The 23330-nt window shown below is 44.8% G+C and overlaps 1 protein-coding gene across 1 annotated transcript in view; it reads right to left on the reverse strand.

Annotated features, from left to right (window-relative positions):
• PAPPA (pappalysin 1) overlaps positions 1-23330 on the reverse strand; it is a 158757-nt gene that overhangs the window by 125208 nt on the left and 10219 nt on the right. Inside the window, exon 2 of the mRNA XM_015878745.3 lies at positions 8439-9507. Coding sequence (XP_015734231.2) covers positions 8439-9507 — 1069 coding nt within the window. The remainder of the gene's footprint in view (positions 1-8438; positions 9508-23330) is intronic.

Below are 23330 nucleotides of genomic sequence, written 5' to 3' on the forward strand. Positions count from 1 at the left end.
CTACAAGGACATAGCATGAGAAGCAAATTTATTCCATATTATCTACTGTCAGTATAGCTCAAAAGATGAATTTTGAGGGAGCAGAAAGAATTTTATTCTCCCAAGCCCTGTAATTCAACACTGCTGAAGCTGCCCTCACGCAAATCAGTGATGACACATCTTTTCAATGTCTGGGGCCAAAATTATTTTTAAAAGCACTGCAGGTAATTGCCATTGCTGTTATTCCAAACCACTGCTATTTCCACTATTTTGCTATCACTGATGTAACTCGACAAGCGGGCTTATTCTGCAATTACTGAATTAAAGGAAATAGTATATTTCACAACAAACAGCTCACACGTATCCATGGCCATGACCAGATCTCGAGGTGGAATTGCCATGAGATGCCCCCATGTTTCCACGCTCTGTTCAATACTACCCAACCATCTGGGTACCTTCTAAAACGACTGGTCTGCAGGGTGCAGATTTTATCAGGGTGTTGTTTTTTTTTTTCACCGGGGTGGATTGGCCACAAAAGCCTTTAAAACAATGGCTGGGAACAACCAAACGCTGAACCTCGTTATCCTGAAGAATTTCAGAGAGATCAAATTAGGCCAAAAACTCCAATCTTGATTTCAGCGAGGTCCCTTTCTAGCAGGGGTCCTTCTAACAGGGTCCCTCCTTTAAAAGAAAAAGGAAATTAAAACTGAAAAACAGCACTGGGGAGAAGTTAAGCGTGTGCTTCACACTCACACATGCCAGGAAATTTAGAGTTAAAGGTGAAACCCCACCCTAAAGAGCCTCATACTGGAGACATTGCAGCGAGCAAACATAACGTGGTCTGAAATACAAAGTCCCGGTAGGGTGCACGAGGTATGGAGTTTCAGCCTTCATTCCAAATTTCCTGGCTTTTTGGAGGTTTAATAGGCTTTCATACCCCAAGCATTTAAGTACTCCAAGAAGTTTCCCCAGTGCAGCTCTCCTTGAGCCTTTTGGAAACTGAGCATCAGCACTGTGATGGCGAAGCTACCCGTCCCTCACTAATGAACCTAAAAACCCCTTTCTTTGCCATTTTATGCCAAGCTGGGGGCTGAGGCTGAGTGCAAACTGCTGCAGCCCGTATAAGCAAATGTTATAAATACTGAGCTGGTTTCACAGTACCCCATCATCATTCTAAAATACCTGTTTTGAGGCTCTGCATCGCTGCCTTTCCTAAGAGCTCTAAGGAGATGATTACCAGCAACTCACACGCTTCATCTCAGATGTGCACGCAGAGGAACCTGGAGCACTCTGTGTGATGACTGCAGTGGGTGTCCTGACACACAGCTAACAGAGCAGGCATCCCCTCCTCTGTATCAGTCTCTGTGCATAAACTCTCCCTGTGGCAGACAGCTGCAAAAAGGATGGAACAGCTCCTGAATGGAGACATCACTTCTTGGGCTTCCTCCAGCCCTGGACCAGGCAGTGGGAGAGCCTGAAGGGCCGGGCTGCCTGCAAGGGGGGAAGAAGGAGACAAGGAGGGAACGTGGAGGAGGCAAACAGGGACTGAAAGCTTCAGGAACTGGTGCCAAAGGAGTTCAAACGAGGGCCAGTAGACACTAACGGTGCTTCGGGCTGTTGCCTTCAGATCTGCCTCTGCATCCCTTCCCCTTCAATCTTTTCCAAGACCTTCCTCTTTCCCCTCACCTTTCCATTTAGTTAATCCCCTCTTCACTCAGCTCCAGCTATCAAATTTAAACATACACACATGGCCAAATCCCCTGCCACACACACTCCTTCTCATACCTCTGAAATCCTCCAACAGGCCAGCAAACTAAAAGCAGAAAGCCCACAAAAAGATCATAAGCAATGATTTATTGGCAGTGACCTCACTTTTTTTTTCTTCTTTTTTTTCTTTTAAATAACAATAAACTGATTAATTTGGGGGGAAAAAAAATAATGAGAAGATTTAAACTCTCAAACCCTCAGAATCACAGCATCACAAAATCATTAAGGTTGGAAAATACCTCTAAGATTGTCTGGCCCAACTGTCCAACCCTTTTTTGTCCTCATCTTTTTGTCCTCACACTACGGCTGTGCTTAAAAAAGAGGCAAGCTGCCCTTCCCCCTGTCTCACTTGTGAGCTCCAGCTCTCACAGTGCGTCAGAGCATCGCTGCTCTGTGAATCGCAGCACTCGCACAGTGTCAGCACTTTATTCTGCTCCCAACTTGCATCCCTTTTCCCAGTCCTGCCATCGCATCTACTGATGCTGCAGCCAAGTCCTCTGTGGCATGAAGGTATTCTTCTGCCCCAAAATATAAACTGCTCATAGGAACTATTATCCAAGTAATCACACTGTCAGGTTGGCTCTCTCCCCTGGCATGAAGTTCACAGATATTGGGCAAAGATAGAGCTGCTGGGCCAGTATTAATGCCTCCACTCACATCAACATTTTCAGCTGAGACTATATAAAGAAAATCCACCTTCACCTTCTCACCCCTTCTCTCCTGAACCCTGTGAACTGCTACATGAAGGCACCAGAGATGCTGAAGTGTGTCTGCACAGAGAGAACTCCCCTGGGACACAGCACAAGTCAGCATCTTCTCTTCTGAAAGGTTTCTGTACATTTCCACTGGCAGTAATAGGGAAGGGATAGCTAGTCAAAACAAAAAGCCCAAGTACTGTTTGTCCACATGCAGCACTGCACGTGAGGGGCAAAGCATTGTGCTTTTCCACGATGCAAACAAAGCACGGTGGATATGGCTGCTCTGTATTTCCTCAATGGACAGCTTCTGCTCACATGAAATGGATTTCAATTCCTATCAAAAATGAACTTAGAAAGGTAGGGTTGGAATTGCAAATGGAAGAGTTGCACCTGGCTAAGCTTGGTATAGAAATAACTTGTGCTTTGCATCTTTTGGTGTGAAAGGTGCAACCTCCTGTATTTACAGAAGGCTTGGGTTGCTGATAATTAAAAACACAAGGAGCACCTTGCACCCTGCTGAAGAGAGGCTGTACCTACTTGGGCACAGGAGAAAATAGTGTTAAATGCAGAGCTCCACAGCATTCCAAGAGGCATTTTGGCCATGACCAAATGGGATGGGTTAGACAGTATCACCTGCACTGACCAGCAAAGGGAAGAAACCAGCCTTAACCAATCTGCTGCATTCCAGAATGTGTGGGGGGATGAACCCCAGCTGGTAAAGGGGTTATGGAGAACATTGGTGCCAGTGTTGCAGGGTCCCTCCCAATCATCCATGCAGGGTTCCAGAGCCAAATGGCACCGGCACTGGAGAGTATGACAGGACTTTCATCTCTTGCCTCCCACAAGGATTCATCATCATCTCTGATAGTTTACTCCATAGATTTTATAGGCTGTCTCCATTCCAAGCATCCTGCAGTTTGACCAGACAGTGATCTTTTTACATAGTGGATAATGTCCATGAAAGAAACCGTGAGTCCTATGAGTCTTGAGGAAAAAATGCTTCTGGAGTAAAAAAAAAACTGTTGGAAAAGATGACTTTGACAATTTAAATAGAGCAAACTCCTAGCAATCTGAGGGTGTGCAATTGCATACACAGGGATGGTTTCTTTAGCAATGAAATCCTGACTATATCAGAATTCAATAGTAGACTTATAAATGTCAGTTGCTAGCATGGGAACAGATGCAATTCCTCCCAGCTGATTAACATCCCTGACATCTGGAATAGAGGACAGAATAAACAGAGAGAGAAGAGGATTTCCTGTTGGGACTTGGCTGTTGGGTGCAAACTACCAAGATACAGCAACTTTGTCCTTGAGAGCATTATCTCACCACCTTCCAAACAGCCCTCGGGAAAGACCTGGACATTCAGCACTGAATCCCAAGGCAAAAACTCAGGTATTTGCTACAGTTCTGCCTGATACCTGTGTGAATGCAGGAATCCTTGATGTCAAGAGCTGTACAATGGCCTCTTCAAGGCAGGGGATTAAGTCCTCAAGCTTCTTGAATTGAACAGCTTTGATGAATTTCTTCTGTTCTTTTCAGTGTTTCGGATTAGGTTGAAAGTAATTTATTCTTGGGAATCGAGGAGTATTTCTTACAACTCTCCCAGCTCCTACAAGAGGGCACTGCGTGTGCCTCCTTCCCCCAAAATAAATTGATTGCATTTTGCAAAGAAGCCTCATGAAAGGATTTTCAGTGGAAAAGAAAGAAAGGCAGTTAAGAGGTTGACTTATTCAGAAACTCCATGGAAGAGCCCTGACCTGCAACCACTTCGCTACCTGAATGAGGCTGAGTTAGGCTGAGGATGAGCCACCCCCTCCTGCTTCTCATGTGTCCCACATGGCACAGCAGGTTGTGCCTTTTGTACAGGGCTCTGCCATAGCTACTGCAGTTCAAAACTACCCCAGAAGTTATTTCTACACATGGTTCAAATGTGTATTTAAGAGTCTGTTTCATGCATGACTGGAAATGTCCTCAATTCTGAGTTGAGCTGGTGTGATGCAATGCTGGGCTTGCCCAAGCTGCACAGTCCAAGAGTTGGAGGAGGCACAGAAAGGGTTGGGACCAGCAGGGCACCAGGCTCCAGTTCTTTGGCTCCATGACACTCTGAGCTTGCAGGCAGGTGCTCTGCCCTCCTTGAGGTGAATGTAAAGTCTATAGGAGCCTTCAGGCCACATATGTGGATACTGAAAAAAAATTTCCCCATGGTCAGTTATTTTGCATTGTCTGAATTGAGGGAGTAGCCTGCACTGCTTCAGGAATTTCATCAGAATTTTCCTAAGAAGCCATCAGGGGAAGGCTTCCTTATCTGTACATGCAATCCTGTGGTGAAGCCTGATGTGAAAACCCAATATTACATAAAAGGAATGGTTCAGTTAGCCATGGTATGGTGCAAGAATTCGCCACATCAAATGGCACTCACAGAGGATAATTTCCTATGATCCCTTGCTGTTTGTTTCAAGTTTTTTTGAATAGGAGCCATGGTAGGTGTCATGAGCCCAGTCTTCCCTGTTTTGTAACCAGCAGTATCCCAAACAACACAAGGAATGTGTCTCTCTGGCAACTATGTCTATCCTTGCTCCTTCCTTTTGTACTGGGACAGACTGCATGATCTTAGCATGTTCTCATCTTCCCAGAACTGCAGAAATAAAGAAAAGCTGAAGAGTATTTGCAAACCTTGTGTTGGGACTAAACACATTCTGTCCCACTCTCATGAAATTAGTAAAAAGAAGTTGGGCAGATGTCTCGGGTAGAGCCTGTTGTGTGAATAATGATAACCAGTCATGTTGGCTTTCTTTCCCTGCAGGCTAATAGAGGGGACAGATGATCTAGTTGGTACCACAGTGTTTACAGCTTTTCTCCACTGCAGCTCCCAGAGCAGAGGCCCCATCCATCAGTGCTGTCCCTCCGAACTGTCCCCCTGGCAAAGTTCTTTGCAGATTAGATTTCTATGTACCAACATCCCCACTAACTGACTATAGCACAGAATCTCAGCTCAGAGTTTTGTATTGATACAGCAACATTAGGAGATCCCAGGATAGAGGCTGGAAGGGCTGGGGCTGAGACAGTCACACCAAGACTGACACAAGAAGGAAAGAGACAGGAAATGAATCCACCTCCTTTTGGGGACGAAGAGGCACTGTAGAGGGTTCCTGTTTATAACAGCATTAATCAAACATTAGCACTTTCTGGTTGGTTCCAACGAGCAGAATGATTTCAGGAATAAACTCCACATGGTGAACAGCTGGCTACAACTGCTGATGCTGAGCATGTAGGAAGAACAAAACCCAGTAGCATCTGAAGAGTTACCCAGTACCATGGAAGGCTGAAGAGCCTCTACAGCATAAAGCTCAGGGAACTCCATATTGGTCACATTTCACCTGTTCCATCCTACTTTATTTGAAGCCTTACCAAACCAAGGGCTCACTTCTCTTTCTTCTGCTGTTGTTAGACAGAACTCTGGCAGAGGAGATACCTGGAGTTCGATGAGAGCTCTCAGCACTGCAGAGATGCCCTCACTGATGCAGTGCAAGGCCTGAACTAGAGGGGACCGAGGGCTGCCAATGAAAGTGCTGACAAGAGGGGCTGGTGATGCAAAATGGGCCCAGATGGTGCCAACTGAGTCACACATTTTGACTGAGTCAGTAATTGGCATCAAAATCTCTCTCAGGGGATGGTGCTGATTGCCCTCAGCCAAACACAGGATTTGAATCTTCACCCTTTTAGTCAATGAAGTCTTAGCTAACAAAGCCACTGCCCTAGAACTGTATCCATTAGCTCAAATACTCCAAGCAGAGTTCAATCTTAACAAAGCTCATTGATCAAATCTACAGTCCTAAGTGCTGTGTTCTGGAACACTGACTTTGAGCACCCAGCAATGTGTGGGCAGGAGCTCAGCCAGCAGGAAAAGGCTGCAGAGAGAAGGCTGCCTTCTGCTGCCCTTGGTTTCACTGCCAATGGTGAGTGCTGCACTACAACTTCTATGCAAAACCAAGTAAATGAAATCTAAACATTGCAAAAAAAAAAGTCTGTGGATGGACTGCAGATTTACTTGGGCTCTGTGGGGTGGAAGAGGAACTTCAAGGCCCCCAACAGTGACTGATGTGTGTCACTTGAGAGCAGGTGCTGCACAAAGACCCTCCAGACAAGCCAAGCAAGGTGGTTGTCTCCAAAGAGAAGATACAAATGCATATGAGAAGCAAGTACGCCGTCTTAAGGTAAATGAACATCTTGGAATTGAATTACTAGCCTGGGCTTGTGCAAATGCAGCAAAGAAACTTCATTTGGAACAGAAACAATAGAAACATCAGAATAACGTTAAGGCACAGCCTTGAATCTGAAAACTACCATTTAAAAGGCATCTCTTGTTTCATTTTGCATGGGTATTACGCTGGTCACAGAACAAGTGCTAAAAGGGTACTATCAGATTAAAAATAATGCATTTTTCTAAAAATTGTCATAGCTGTTATAACTAACACCTCAAGCTCCCAGAACTACAGTGTTAAAACAGCCACACTTGCATTATGCCTTTGATGCTATTTGCTCAGTTGTGTTCCTCTCCCGTCAAACAGCATTAAAAGACTGGTATTTTTCCTTTTTCTCTTTTCAATAATTAGTGCTTCCCATTTGAGCCTTGTGCACTGATAACTGGATGAAGTCAAGCTGAGCTATACAGATGTTTTTTTAAAGAATACCTCACTGGAGTGGGAAAAGAAAAGGGAATGGAAGCATTTCTTCACAGCTTAATTATGTGTATTTTAAGCTCCAATTGAGATGATAATGTTGTTTAAAAACTTCCCTCTGCTGAGGAAATTACAAATATAGTCTGAATTGATATAATTAGAAGAACTCCAGAACAGCTCATACTTTCCTCCTTAACCTGAACTTCAGTACTGACGACACAGGGTGTTCTGTCTCAAGGCTTTTCACTGTGACTCCATGAATTGCCCTTAAAAACAGTAACATGGGATACAGACAAAAGAATCTTATCCCTCACCTCCATCTCCCGTGTGTTTACATCACCAACTCAGCAACAAGCAACTATTTTTTTCTACCGAAACATACTAATTCTTGTCTGAAAGTGACAAAGAAATTGGAGTAATCCTCGCTACGCAGTGCTCAACTGATGCAGGTAATTCAGGAACCCCCCTCTTCAAACTACAACACGAGGAAGCTGAAGTTGAGACTCTCAGGATTTTATAACCTGCCATCCAGCTCCAGCAAGCTGCTCACCCATCTGTGGTAAGGGGGCATTATTCCCAATTTCATATGTTTATAGACTCAGAAGTGGTGAGTTACCCACCCACTATGTGCAACAGCACTCCCAAGAACCGAGTACTTCCTTCCTCATAACTCAGAGGCTCAGCGGCCCCTTACAGCAATTCTTACAGTAATCTGCACTCATACAGCATTAAGAACATAGAATAACCTACCCATCTTCAAAGGCATCTTACAAAATTTAAGACTGCTCTGGAGTATTTATGTTACATGCCTTGTAGGGCTCTTCACTCTGTAAATACACATGAATCACACAATTATAGAATCACTGAAGTTGGAAAAGACCTCCAAGATCATCCTGTCCAACCATCCACCTACCACCAATGTTTCCTCACTAAGCCATGTCCCTTAATATGATACCTAAACATTTCTTGAACATCCCCAGGGACAGTGACTGAAACCATGTGAGCTTCCTATGGCATCTAATCTAGTTTGAATAAGCTGAGCAATGCTACAATGCACTGTTCAGAACCAACAACTAACAGGTCTTCCAATATAGTTAAGATTTCAATGGTAAGACACAGTTGAAACCATTACTGAGATTGCACTCAGGTAATTGCAGTGTCAGCCAAATACCAAGAAAAAAACTAAATGCATTAAAAACACCAAAGCTCATAATGTCAATAACACAACAGTTCAGCAGCCAGCAGGCTGATCAATACCTAGACAGATACTCATTAATATGAATGTAAAAAGCTCACTTCAGAAATTGCCTACCTGTATGGAGAATATGGATCAAAGCACGTCTTGGTGACTTCTGTTATCTCTGGATTGCAGCACTCCCCACCATCGAAGTTGTACCTCTCGTAATTGCAATCCATGTCACACACTCCATTCTGCTTCTTCTTATTGAAGAGCGTGTGCCGTACATGCCGGCAGTCTCCTCCATCGTACCCGGTCAAGGTGTGGTTGCACTCGGGGTCGCAGTTCTCATCCCCTATCTTGCTGATATCACAGTTGGCCAGGATGAGTCGGTGCCGAAGGGACGAGTTCTTCACCTCCAGCACCTCCAGCTCCCAGGTGATGTTGTAGCGGCTGAAAGCCTCGTTTAAATGCTGGTGCTGGAACTCAATCTGCTGCTGGCTGACGGTGGGGTTCTGGTGTTTGTCGTCATAGAGGTTTACCACGCGGTAGCGCACGATCTTGTTACGGCGGAAGCTGGGGAGTTTGTTGTAGCTGGCAATGACGTCCGTGTTGTCACAGACTGTCTGTCCACAGAGAGGAGGCTCTAGGCTGGTATCCAGCAAATAGCCGTGATGGTAGCTGGACTTGCTCTGAGGACTGCTGCCATCCTTCATTGGAGACCAGGTGTTTTTCACATTCAGTAAACTGTCTTGAAGAACTAGCTGAGGTAGAGGCATGTCTTGTCTGTGAATAGCCTGGCCCATGTCCAACAAGATCTCCTTCTGAGTCCTGGCTGTCCTCCAGAGGCTGAAGTGCTCCACATAACCACGATAGTTCTGGTTCAGGGCATTTCCTCCAACCATAAGCACCTTGCACTTCAACGTCAGAAGACTGAAGATGCTGCCCACCTGCTCTCCGCTTGTGGCTACCTGGGCACCATTGACGTAGAGTTTCATCAGGTGCCCATCGTACGTGGCAGCCAGGTGCACCCACTGGTTGGGGAGGTAGCTGCGATGTGCTGCAATGGTGGTCACTTTGCGAGCACGGTCTGTCTTCAGAGAGAAGAAATAGCGGGGGTCTCTATTCCCCTGGTCACTGACGGTGTTAATCCCCAGGACCCATCCTCGGTCACGGGAGGTGTAAGAACATTTGTCATACAGTCCTATGTGCCCCCAAAAGAGAAATACGGATAAATAAGGATGACAGAGCAAATAAAGCAATTAGTCTTTATACCGTATAAATCTCTCCCTAGATTCGTATAAACACACGCTCATCTATATATGTTAGAAAGTTAGTGTACAAGAAAGACATTAAATCATCCAGCACACAGCTGTGGGAGGTCATGTTAAAATTTGCTATTAAAGATTTGCCAGTGGCATGTATGAGTGGGATTTCCCTTTACTGACCAAAGACAAACGTTGTTTACAAATTCCTATCAGTCGGAAGTTGTACTGTGCATTTGGTCTTCCCTTCATTCAAGTCATACATCACTGGCTGAAAACAAGAATGCTCTTGAGAAGCAATTTGTCGAGCTCACTCATATCTCACACCCCTGAACCCTTTATCTAGCAGGGGCCAGAGGCAGGTAGGTACGAAATCCAACCACTGCACAGTTTGGAATTATCTTGGTATGATCAAAGACACCAACTTTGCTAAGAGCAAGTGTAACACTTTAAGGCTGCCTTCAAGCTCATATCCATGAAAAAAAAAAACCAAAAAAACAGCATGGAAACAGTATACACTGGTGTCCATGAATAATTTATCTCACACACAAAGTGCAGTTCCACACCTACAGTTCTCTCCATACATCCTCACCAACAAGAGATGGAAATAGCCCCATTCCCCCCAGCCTGGGACACGAGGGCTGGTGAGTTAAAGATGTACATTTCCAACGCTCAGTTCTCAAAGGCCACGGGCTGCGGTGAGACCCTTTGACTGCAAAAATAATCATTAGAGCCTTCAGCACCAACGGCCTTCCTACTACCAGCACACAGAAACTCCTTCCCCCAAGCCTTCGCTTCCAAAAACCTAACCAAAAATCATAAATCTCTGACAGTTCAGTCCTCATGAAAAGACTAAATATCCCCTTACCTCACCTCTGCACCCTAACCCTCCCAGCACTACAACCAAATAACATCTTCTGCTTCTGACAAAGTTGCTCAACAGCCATCTGTTAACAATCACTCATTAACAGCGCAGTCTTGTCTAGTATCAACAGAGCAAAGGTTACGGGAGCATTCACTGTATTTTTCCTCCCCTCTTCCAGCACCCACCTTCCCCCCCCTCTCCTCACACCCTTCCCCTCACCTCTCCCTCCTTCCCCCCCTTCCCCCCCCCCCCAAAAAAAAAGGCTTCTGATGGGAAAGTTAAAAAAATTTAAACAGGGTTTTTTTCTGCACGCTGGTATTTTGTTAGGGACTCTGAGCTCCCCCTTTTCCTGTTTCCCTTGGAAGGGAGATCCCAGGGTTCGGAAGGTAATGTGTTTATTCATCTGTAGGGCGCACTCAGTTCAAAACTTTTCTGTGACCAGCTTCTAGTTTATATTGCTACTTCTGATCACGGGAAAGGAGAGGAGGAGGAACAGCAAAGGAAAAAACAAATATGCCACAAAAAAACCCCCCGACATTTGCTGGGATGGATGTTTACCTGAGAAACTTGTGATATAAAAACCAAAGCAACCGGTGACCTTCTGGAATCAGGGATCTCCTGTTTTTTGTGGGTTTCTCTAGTTTTCTTTATGGAATAAATGCTTTCAGAAGTCACTCATGTTTTGAGATGTATGACAGCCCGTAAAGGTCTGCATTTTTATAAAACTCAAATGAAGGTATTGTCCAAAATTAGTGGGTGGATAACGTTGCAATGAATGAGAAGACAGTTGGCAAGTCAAGTCCCTCTCCTGAATAAGCTATTAAAAAAAGGTCAAAAAACGATGTTTTATTAAAAAGTTGCCCTGCCAGTACAGCAGGCGGAGGTCCCTGAGAGCTGGGCAAGCATGGAAACAGTTGTTTTTGGGTGTGAGGGGCATTACAGGAGAGACACGAGCTCTCTGCTTCTGGCACTGACTTCTATTGATTCTCCCCTCTGCCCCAAAGAAACACCTGAACACGCTCTGTATAGAGGTATGGCATCCACGTAAACCAAAGGTGAAGAGATGGGATGTTCCAAAATATACCCAGTTCTGGAAAATTAAACTCCCAGGGGAGTCCATTCTGTTTCAATAACTTTTTGTTATTGAATATCTTTGTTGCCAGCGTGGGAAATAGTGAAGGAAAAGAGTAAAAGCATATCATATAAAAAGAACCCAGCATGAAAGAAAGCCTCCTCCCTTAACAAGGAGACCTTTTTATAGGTACACCACGGTCTCACTTTATTATAATAAGGCCATTTGAACCCATCAGACATTTTGTAATGGAGTTTTTGCCTGCCACCAAATGCCAACCCACTGAAAGCAGAAGTGATGCAGACATGGGCTAATCCTTACAAACGTCCCAGAGAAGCTGTGGGTCTGCAGCCTGGCCCAAGGCCCTGCTGGGTTCCAATGCAGGCACAGAAGTCAGCCCGCTGCACTGCGGCCGGTGCCATCCTCACTATCTCTGCAGCCCAGTGCCTGGTTCTCAAGGTGCCCCACATCCCCACTGTCAGGCAGAGGGTTGAAGTCCACCACACAGACTGCCAGGGCTGAGTTTTTGGGGCTTTCTGTATTGACTGGCTGGAAATATTCCCCCAAAGAATGAATAAATTAACATGGAATGGAAATTCAGTTTCCTGGCCAGGATTAAAGAACATCTTCCCCTCTCTCTGAAGTGCTGCATGATGCTAGTGATTGACCTCAGCTGAACAGATGGAGCTGCTGGAGGAATACTACAGAATAGTAGCAATCCTCCCTTGCCTTTGAGCACTTAAACCCTGATGTGATGCAACGTGTCTTGAGTTTGGCTCAAACAGCTGCCATCAATTCAAGATTTACAGGGAGCCAAAGGAGGGCAGAGAAAGAAAAAAAAAAACAACAGTGACAATAGGGACACCACTGAACAAGCCAGTATGAAAGCTGCTGAACTGAAACAGTCTACTATTCCAGTTCCTTACATTTTCTAGTTTAGGGCGAAGGTCATTACTGAATCCATATGCCAAATCCAGTATTCTTTTCTTAAACTTTTACTATTACAGACATCCAACTCTTGATGAAAAGATGGATTGATCCCAACGCCTTCAGCAGAAAGACTTGTTTTATTCTTAAAAGCAAGGAGAAAGAATAAGAACGGGGATTAGAAACACACACTCCCTATAACTTGCAGAGCTGTACCATTTCTGTGTGACCTTCTTTCGCCTGTATGCCGTACCTACTTTCCCACTCCTTCACTTACTTTTGGCTTCAGACTCCAGTTCCTCCGGCTAAGGGAGTGTCACTTTTCCGTTTTGTCCCCAGCACAATGAAACTCATCTCAGCTGGGACTTTGGATGTCATAATAAAAGAATTTATTACTTCTTCTATGACAACTAATAAGGGCAAAACCATTGGAAGAGGGACCATGTAAGATAATTGCCAGAACTTCTGAAAACTGAATAATTCGATGTTTTCACAATTTATTTCAATTCAGTAAAAGGTTCCATAGCCATGAGTTATTTCTTAGACATAATTAAGAACACTTTAAACATGAAGAGGCCTCGTTTACCCCAAACAAGGCTGTTTTTGAGCAAAATCACCCCCCTCATGATGGTTCACACTGAATTTCAAAATTCAGCTGTGACCGCAACTGACGTTTACATGAAAAAACATACAGAGCGTGGATGCTCATTTACACAGAGAATTCTTTACAATAACATCGCAGAGGACATTTTTAGCTACCCTGCCATCCCTCAAGAAACCAAGAGCGGTGTAAAGAGGCCTCATGGTAAATGAGACTCCATCCAATGACTGCAAAACCACAATTTGGCGAATAGGCCTCAACTTCCCGAGCCAAGAAATGGTGCGAAATAAAACTGATGTTTGTTTTCCCCACAGCAATTAGATTAAAAAAATATGTACAAGTTTCATACAGCAGCAAACAGTTTTCCTCACTTCTGCTCTCCGAAAGGGATGGAGCGGCAGCTGAGAGAACAGAGACAGCCCTGCTACCCCCTCATCTGAGTGACTTCTTTCCCTGCAAAGCTCCTGTTCCTGAAGCCCGAGGGATTAAAATCGAATTTATCTTGCATTAAAGAACAGAAGAGGCACAAGTTCAGCTTTCCACTAAGAGTCATCGGTAACCTTCCCTCCCCACAAGCAGTGAGTCAGGCAGCTCTGGAGGACAGCATGAACACACCACGATGCTACCAGACTCAGCAAGGGGAGGGAAGGTCCATCGGGCTTCTTTCAGCCCCTTGATGCCTGTCCCTTGTGGGAAGGTGACTTCCTAGGCACCGAGATAGCGGGTACTGCTGGAAAACTGGACCCTGAATGCCCAGTGTCAACAGTCAAACATGGAAAACCAGTAGTACAGTTTCTCTCTTTGTTTTTGAAGTGAAACGTCACTTCTTCAGCTTCCAAGCCACAGCTGCTCCCAAATACAACAGCTCATCACACTTGATCGCATCCAGGAAACATTAAACAAGGCCAATGTGTGATTTCTTTCCTCAGAGGGCAATGAGGCCCCGGCACTGCTGCACAGAGCTGCGGGTGCCCATCCCTGGATGTGCTCAAGGAGATGAGCCCTGGGCAGCCTGAGCCAGGATAATCCCAACCCATGGCAGAAGTTGGACTGGATGTGTTTCAGGTCCAGTCCAAGCGAGTCTATGATTCTACGACACTGTCTATCTCAGTTTGTTCTTAGGACCCCACTAGGAACTTACAGCCATGCTATTGAGCCCCGTGTGCTAGATGGGATAGGGCAGCATGAGGTCAATGGGCAACATCATCTGCTGAGTTCTGAGGGATGTCCTGGCTTTGGGCACAGGGCACTGCATCCTAACGGTGCCAAGAGGAGCACATAGCTCCCAGGAGCTGTCAGGAGCCGCCACAGAGTCGGGAACTCGCAGCTAGAGGCTGAGGCTGAGAGTCATAAGCAGCTCTCTGTGGGCAGAGTTTGAAAGAAGAGGCCAGAGCAGCCCGTGCAAGCTGCTGTAATTCGTTTTAACATTATCAATAACAGACTCCAGGCCTCCCTCGGCCCCTTCAGTGCCAGCTCTTGCATCTCGCTAACAGCATGCTTCCCGGTAATCAGCCCAGCCATAGAATTACCTAAGAATTTATTTCTCTACACAAAAAAAAAAAAGTTTCCCCTCTTTGCTGAGCAATGGGAAGGAATAAAATCGAGACTTTGTTTTGCTTTACTTTCCAGGAGCTGAGGCTGGGGGAAGGGGAAGGAGGAGGTTGCTCTGATGCTGACCACCTCGGGCGCGTTGCAGAGCTGTCCCAGCCGTGTGGCGCAGAGCAGAAAGCGGTGCTCTGCACTTCTGGAAGTTGGCTGTGCCTGTTTTGCTGGGAGACTACAACCAGAGGTGACAGGACTCAGTTATGAAAGGGGAATTTAGGTCAACAATCAAAGCCGCAGTCAGGGGGCCCAAGAACAGGGAGCTAAAGGTTGGGGCTGTTTTTTTCTTTAGCATGCTTTAATCGTTTAGTATCAAAGCACAGAGGAACGCTTGAAAGAGCAAATATTCTACAGGAACCTATAGAAAGCTTTTATCTGTCCAGAGGAAAATAATTAAAACCGACAGATTTGGGTTAAGTATCCCCATGTTCCATGCAATTGGATAAGTCAGCGAAGATCCACTGGAGCAGTTCTTGAGTTCTGCACTGGATATTTCATGGTATGATGTTGAACCCAATATAGTTTTACAAAGGGGAGAAATAATCTCTCCTTTCCTTTGCCGTGCTTCTCCCAGCCCCCAGCTTCCTTCCACGATAGTTTAATAATTCAAAGTCCAGAGTACTTAAGGCAACATCTCTATCTATACCATTTCCAATGCAGTTAAGAGGCCTCCTGAGGTCAGCCTCAGAGCCCAGGAGTGTCTCAAGCAAACCACCTGGGACCTGCTCAGGTGGCAATGTACTAAGTGAGGAAAAGGGGGATATTTGCTGCTGCTATCAACCCAGCTAATTTCAGACAAGATATTAACATCTCCAAGCTATGCAACAGGATTCAGATCCAAGACAGAAGGATGGAATTCCTTCATTTTGACACGAAAGGTGAGATCTTCATTCTCTAGAAATAAAGAGCCTAACACAGGCTATGTTGTCTATGTATGCCTGTCTAACGCTGAGAATTTGGTACAAGGCCCTTTGCAGTATCAAAATCTTGATATCGTTGCCATTTATCAGTGCACTACACACATCTTCTATACAGTTTTTCAAGTTCCCAGACACTCGTATGCTCAACAAGATAGCTTGAAACCTGAAAACAAGGAGGTGAGAAAGGCTACAACAGCAACACATGAATTTGTAGTTGCTGGTTAGCTATGAACAATACATAAATCCTTCTCTTCTGATCAGAAAATCATGTAGGCTGCAGCTGAGCAGCCACTGGCATGGACAATCATGTTAGTGACACTTGGCTGAGCCCATTGTGAGAATATACCCGCTAACAGTATATAAGAGCTTACTGCAAGCAGTTCTGGTAGGCTGGGGTTAGTGAGAAATTATTAGATTGTGGGGGACTTTGAGGTGTAAGCAAACACACAATGCTGCATAACCATGTGGCACAGAGGAGTGGGCTCCAGGCCTGGCAGCACTGTAACAGGGTCATCCTTGGACCACGCACTGCTTTTGCAAGGGCTCCTCTGTATATAGGATCAGCGTAAACAAGTATGAGCGGGAAGGGTGCCTTCTTATCTAGATCTTCCTAAGCATTTCACAATAAAGGTGCAGAACCAGTGGAGACTGGTACTTGGTTAACAAACTGTGGCTGTTTATAATCCAATAACTACAGTTGGGCTTTGAGACGGATGGAAAAAGCACATCCTTCACAAGGATCAAACTGTAGGCTCTTCTATAAAGCCCGGGAGCATAGAATGAGGGTAAGAACCTTCTAATATCTGCAGAACAATTTGTTTCTTCCACCTCATTCTCAGAAACAACCAAATATTTTGGGCTGAAGCTTGGAAAACCAGCATGTGTCCATGTTATTAGAGATGATCACAGTGAGAGCACACATGGGAACAGTAATTAAGATGGCACAGGCAGTCTCTGATGGGTTACCACTGTAGGCAGCCACCAAGTTTGATCCAGACAAGAATTAGGCTTTAGACACACTACTGTGGCCCACTGATAATAAAGCAGTTTGGTGCTGATGAAAACCCAACTTCAAGCAGAGACTGGGAATGGAAAGCCTGGCAACAGTTTATCAGCTTAACTCAAAGCAACCTGAAAACTTCTGGGCTTCAAAGCTTACCTGCACTCAGTGATCAGCAGAACTCGGTTACAAATTAACCGTCCCATTGTAGCTCAGGCAATGGGTTCACCTTTAGAGAATCTCAGTTGTTTTTTCCCACCTTGTAAGCACATATTGCAAAGCATATGGGTACATATCAAGAGACACATGTGAACATTATCCACCTTCCACAGGCGCACATACAAAGGAACTGGAATCACACAAAACCTATAAAAAGGACATAAATGCAATGGCATGCCAGGGAACTGTCCCCAGCAACGTGCTTATTGTCACATCCGCTACCTCTGCTTCCAGGACTCCTCCTCCCCTCTGTGCTATTAGCCAAACACTGATTAGCTATCAAGTTCTATTGACAAATTTACTTCTGAGCATGCTAACACGGAGCGACTTTCCTTGCTTTTGTAAGAGTTAATGCTTGAGAGCAAACAGAGAGTATCTTCTGTGGAAGGGACAGATAGGTAAGAACCACAACTTCCAGGCAATCTAAATGATAAAGTGGTATTTCTGGTCTCCTTTCAGAAAACAGCAGAGAGAATTGATCATAAACTGGGTCAAGATAGGTCAGCATACCTCAGAGTAGATCAGATGGCCAGAGCATCCCAGGAGGAAACACTCTCCTGGAAGGATTATTAGGGGCACATCTGTGCCATCAGATGACCGCGCACAATACCCATCAGCTCACTGGGAGTTCAATATGGCATTTCCTTTCAAAATGTGCTTTGTGCCTGACAAGCACTGCAAGTCAATCAGCTGCAGCAGTGGTCGAGCCCGGAGCTGTGCTGGAAAGCCTCCCAATGTGCTGCCCTGCAGAGCCCTCACCACAGCCAGCAAAGCGCAGCAGCAAGCAGGGGAGGTCTGCGCATGAGACTGCTTGTGGTGCTGATCAAAATACATAGCAAGAAACGAAAGGGGGTCAACAACACAGCTTGTTTTGCTTTTTAGAATTCCCTAGTCACTGACCTTTACAGCAGCTTTAGGGCAGTGCTGGAACCAGCTGAGCTGTTACTACTCCCAGCTGCAGAGAGAAGAGCTTTTACACCATTGCACAATGCGTGTGTGTTTGTAGGGGGCAGGTTAGGGCTGGAGAACAAAGAAGGAAATCTAGTGGCACCTAAATCAAACATTATTATCAATGAAGGAGAGGGAAGAGAACCTGGGGAGCAGGAACAACCTTACAACCTTTCTGGGATCAGACAGATGGCCAATATCCACATTATTACAAAAACAAAACGAAAACAAAAAATTCCATGAATGCAAACTAGGGCACCCTGCAAGGAGACTATAAAAATCACATCATGATAGCTTAGACTTGTCTTTGTAATTGAGGGGCATTTCCACATGAAACAGTTCTAGTTATTTAATTGGATTTTGAGAACATTCTTGGGCAGACACTTTGTGAGCACAGAACTGAGTGGTTCCAGTGCATTTGCACTGATTTATACCATGCGAGATCTTGGCCTCTGTGAGAATTAAATCTCTTATTGCAAAAGTATCTTAGATCTAATCCAGACTCAAATATCTTACCGCATCTGGCTTTCCCATATGACTGCATCTTTCCTATACTCATAGAAGCAACTGAGGGATCTACCACCCTTACCAGAAATGCTGCAGATGCAATACACAGAACAGAGCGTGGTATCAGCAGGCAGAGCAGAGCTCACTGTGCCTCTGTTCTGCTGTCTCTTTTAAAAGGGATCCAGGTCCTCTCTAATCATGACTATTTCAGGCCTCAAATTCCCCGCTCCATACTTGCATATAAGTTCCAAACCCATACACAAACCACAGAGATATTTCTGCTTTCTAGGAAACATCCTGCTGAAAAAAAAAAAAGAAAAAGAAAAAAGATCTGCTTCTCTACCATGATATAACTACTATAGTATGCATTCCAGATAGGCTGTAGTCACCACACACTAACTTTAGTACATGATCTTTGAGCTCTGTTTTCTCTGCTGAGTTTGAATCTGGGTTTACTTGTTTGGGCATCGTTTTCCTCTTGGAAATACCTGAGTGTGTATTTCTGTGATACAAATAGCGGTGATCCCTTGATCTGTGAGCACAACAAAATGGACATCTAATAGGAAAGTCTCACGTAAATAGCATCTCAGAGGTGTACAGATGCAAATTCACACCTATTTAAACTGAAGGCTGGAGCTTAACATTCAGCCCTTAATTCTTAAAGGACGAGATGGGACAGCGATGGGCAAACCTCCAAAAGGTCATAATTCTAGTTCACTTTCCATGACTGTTGCCAAAGTCAAATGCTTCTCAAAAGTAATTGACCTTCTCAAGTCTGCAGAACTGGAAGAAAAAAAAAAATGTAAAAGAAACAAGCTACCTTGGAAGATTGTTGGCAATTCTTATGTTTAGCTGAGCAGCAGGAAATATCATATGTTCAACCCTTCTTATGTTATTTCAGACCTTCCACTTTCGGTTAAATCTGGAACCAAAGAAATGAAGACTAACAAAAGAGCATGTACATGTACTACCTTCTCTGTGCATACACATTCACATGCACATAGGACTGAAGGAGCAGGCTGGGGCTATTTGAGCACTGGGCTTGGTTCTTTTTTTTAAGGGAAGAACTCCAGACGGGTTTGGATCACACAAAATTATTCTTCTGAAACAGAATTTCATTCCTTTGGTTGGGTCTTTATTCTGTATTTCTGTTTTCAACTTGGTCAAAGTCACAGGAATGGGTCATTGCAGCATAGAGCCTACATGTCCTTCTGGAGTGCTGTTCTGCCTTGAGACTGACAGACAGACCACCCAGCAAGGAGATGACAAACAAAAGTTACCCCAAGCTTATTTTCTGCTTTCTCATTCACTTCTTTGTTTTCAGTGATGTCTGCTGTGTTAGTTTCACAGCCCTGACGTAGTCAGTGCTCCAGTTTGCAGTGGGGAACCCCAGTTTTGCTCCCCAAAGGTCACATTCTGGAAGTAAGATCTTGGTCTCAATGAAGCCAACAGTTAAGGTTTTGAATACAATGGCCCGAGTTGAAAAGGACCTCAAAGTTCATCTACTTGGAACCCCCCTGCTGTGGGCAGGGTTGCCAACCACTAGACCAGGCTGCCCAGGGCCACATCCAGCCTTTAATACCTTCAATAAGAAAAGATTCTAGTCTTAGAAGAGCCAGTCTTCAGACTTGTATGCTTTGAGGCAACCCCTCCTGGTTAAAGGTGACTAAACCTAACTAAAATGAAGAACATCATGTTATACTAAGCCTGACATTTCAACCAGAGCAATGCCCAGGAATCCATAGTTACAATGGAATGTTAAAGGATTTGATGTCAGCATCCTACTGTTCTCTCCAATCAGTTAGAATCATTGAACCATGTAGTATCCCAAGTTGGAAGGAACCCACAAGGATCAACTCCTGGCTCCACACAGGACTACCTAAAAATCAAACCATATGTCTGAAAGTGTTGTCCAAATGCTTCTGGAACTCCAGCAGGCATAGTGCCATGACCACTGCCCTGGGGAGCCTGTTCCGCCCTCTTGGTAAAGAACCTTTTCCTAATATCCAGTCTGAACCTCTCCTGAGGCAGTTTCATGCCATTCCTGTTTTTGCAGTAATAACTGAAAACCCCACAGTGATACGACATTAGAAGCACTCAGACACAACAGGAGGTGAGGACTGAATTAACTCCTCTTTAAAAAAGAATCTGAAAAAACACTGAGCTCTCATTTAAAAGAACCTGGTGGCAGAGTGACAGACACTCCACCATTCGGCTCAGAAAAGCTTCTCAATGACTGAGTGCTTTCACCAAAACAGTGCATTTTCTCTCAGTTCTGAAGCTGCTCAGTTTCCATGTGCGTTCATTGGATTTACTCATATCCTCTTATTATTAGATTTCCAAACTCCAATTATCAGATTAATGTTCCCTAAACATATACTTAAAGATCATGATGACCAACTCACCTCTTAATCTTCTTGAGTCAAATGCTTTAGGACTTGTTACAAATCCTATAATCATTCTCATGATTGTTTTTTCTTTCTCTAAATCCTCCCTCACACAACATCCTTCTTAAGCTGTGAATGGACACCAGAACTGTACAAAGTGCCTCAGCAGCAGCTTCTCCATTGTCAACACAAGGATAACACAACCTCCTCAATCCTGTTCAACGTTTCCTTGTTTACACAGCTAATGATGACTCGAAACCTTTGGCCACGGCATCACACTGGCAGTTCACATTCAAACACTTTATCTGTTCCGACACAGAATCACTCCAGCACAGCTTCCAGGTGAAAGATCTTTCCCCCACCATCCATCCTTTATGCATGACCTGCCTCCCGTCTTTCTATATGTATGACTTCACATTTGGCTTTATTCTGATGCATACTGTTTGCATGTTCTCAGTTTATGAAAACACCCAAATGAGAGTCCTGTTTTGGTCATTGTTTACCACTCCCTGAACTCTGCAACATCTGCAAATTTTATCAGCACTGATTTTATGTTTTCTCGCAGGTTGTTGACAGAAAATATTAACTAGTAAAGAGCCAAGATTGCATTGTGCTGAATAGGAGGGAATGTGGCCAGAGTCACTGTTCAGGCAACAGCTCTGTTTTTCATTGGGGGGAAAACAAATACCTGTGATGTTCATGAATACAAGCTTACACAAGTCAAGACAAATTGACAAGCTGAGATAGGCAAGAACTGCATCTGTCTTTTTGTCTCTTCAGCATTCTACAACCCCAGTTCCCATTTTGGAGCTGCATAACACTGCAGGGACCTAATGTGACCCTGGCCAATGGGAATCCATGGCCAAGCATTTCTTTCTCTTTCTACAATGGGATGGCGTTCACCATGAACTGCATCACACACAACCAAAGAGCTACGCTGGTGTAATGGCCATTTCCTCGCATGCAGTGTCTCTCTGCAGGCTTCTGAGAGCCATTCTCCCACCCTCACCGAGCCCAGGACTGAGCTGAAGACACCTCCGAGCAACTGCAGAGGAGGAACTAAAACCCCAGAGAAACCTGTGCACCACCAGCTACTCAGCCACAAAACAAGATACTTAAACTTGCAGGAGAGGGAGCCTACTTATCTCTCAGAGGTGTCACCAAACACTTTCTCCCAAAGCATCTAATTTACTGCTGGAGGAAATGGCTGATCTCCTCCCGAAACCACCAGTAAAAAGGGAACCTTTTGCAACTGCCTTTGTTTTCCTCTCTGCCAGTACCTCTCAGTCTGTCCTTCCCTTCCAGAACATCTTGTTGCAATGCCCACAACAACTCCATAAAAACGTGTGCCTCATCAAGCTTGCCTTGTCACCAGTGTTTGACAGCTGTCAGAGAAACCCCATAAAAGCTGGGCTGAAGCTCATCGGTGCAAAGGACACCATGTGTGGAACACACTGACAGCTCTCAATAAATAACACTGCTGCTGAACAGCTGGTTGGAGCACTTGGCTTCAGAAGAACGTTGTCCGCATTTCCCATTTACGTGCTCAGGATCTTCTCAGTGATGCACTGAAGATCCTGAGCATGGGAGCAGAAATACATCACTTCAAGAAGATACCGCAGGATTTTCCTTTTTCAACTGTACCTGAACAGAACTTTTAGACCCCATTTCAAGGTTTATGGCCCATTTCAGCAGTGCAGTTGTACAATAAGGCACTGACTTCTTGATAGAGATGTTCATCCTGAGGGAGAGGTGATAAGAGATAGTAGGAAGAGCCATCCCCATCTCAGTCCCTTCCTCCTTCTCTCTCAAGAAACACATAGCTCCCACTTCATTTAGCGTTTTCTTAAGTACCAAAGCACAGAAACCATCAGAGTGGATGTTGACTGTCTGGCCATCACAAATGGGATAGAAAACACACAGTTGGTGTAAAAATGCCCATGCTTTTCTGCCCTCTGCGCTTGAGGCAAAGGGAAGAGTTCAGTGCTCACCTTCTACAGCTGGGAGGTATCTTCCTCCTGGCCCACCTTCACTGAGAAGCCCCAGCCCTGCAGACAGCAAACTGCAGAAGAAACACAGATCGCCTCACAGGATCATTCCACCTAAGTGAGATGCAGCTGCTGCTTCTTTCTGGCTTGTTCCATGGAGCCTGCAGGTGTTTGGATACGGCCTTTTCCCAGTAAAACTGGTGACATGCTGATGTTTAAAATAAAATAAAATAAACCCCTAGTATTATGGCATATAGCTGAAGACCACCCCAGTTTGAGCATTGCTTCTGGTGAGACTCAGAATGTAAACAGTCTGTTTGATTAAAGCATCCCTAACAAGAGGACTTCGGGGAATTCCAATCTTTCCCAGCTCAAAGAAGAGCAGAAGATACGCTGGTACTCCATCCTTCATTAACTCAGAGCTCTCCAAAGGGCAAAAATGAAGCACTCAACTTCCCTCATGGGACAAATTGATGATGGTTACCCTGGAATTCCTGGAGGAAGCTCACCAGTATAAATCAGGTCTATTTTCTCCCTTCTTTTTTTTCTTAATCTGTTCGGAGACAAAGAGGTTGTGCAACGTCTGATAAACTTTGCCCACGTTGCAGTGCAAAATCCCCATTTCTGATTGAGAAGGGGAGGTGGAAAGGCCACACTGGAACTGTCTTACAGATAAGGCTATTAATTACATGCCAGAAAATATTTGTGCAGTAAGAAGAACTGCTC

This window comes from Coturnix japonica, chromosome 21, assembly GCF_054131305.1.
Source record: "Coturnix japonica strain WE chromosome 21, WE-NBRP24, whole genome shotgun sequence".
NCBI classification, from domain to species: domain Eukaryota; kingdom Metazoa; phylum Chordata; class Aves; order Galliformes; family Phasianidae; genus Coturnix; species Coturnix japonica.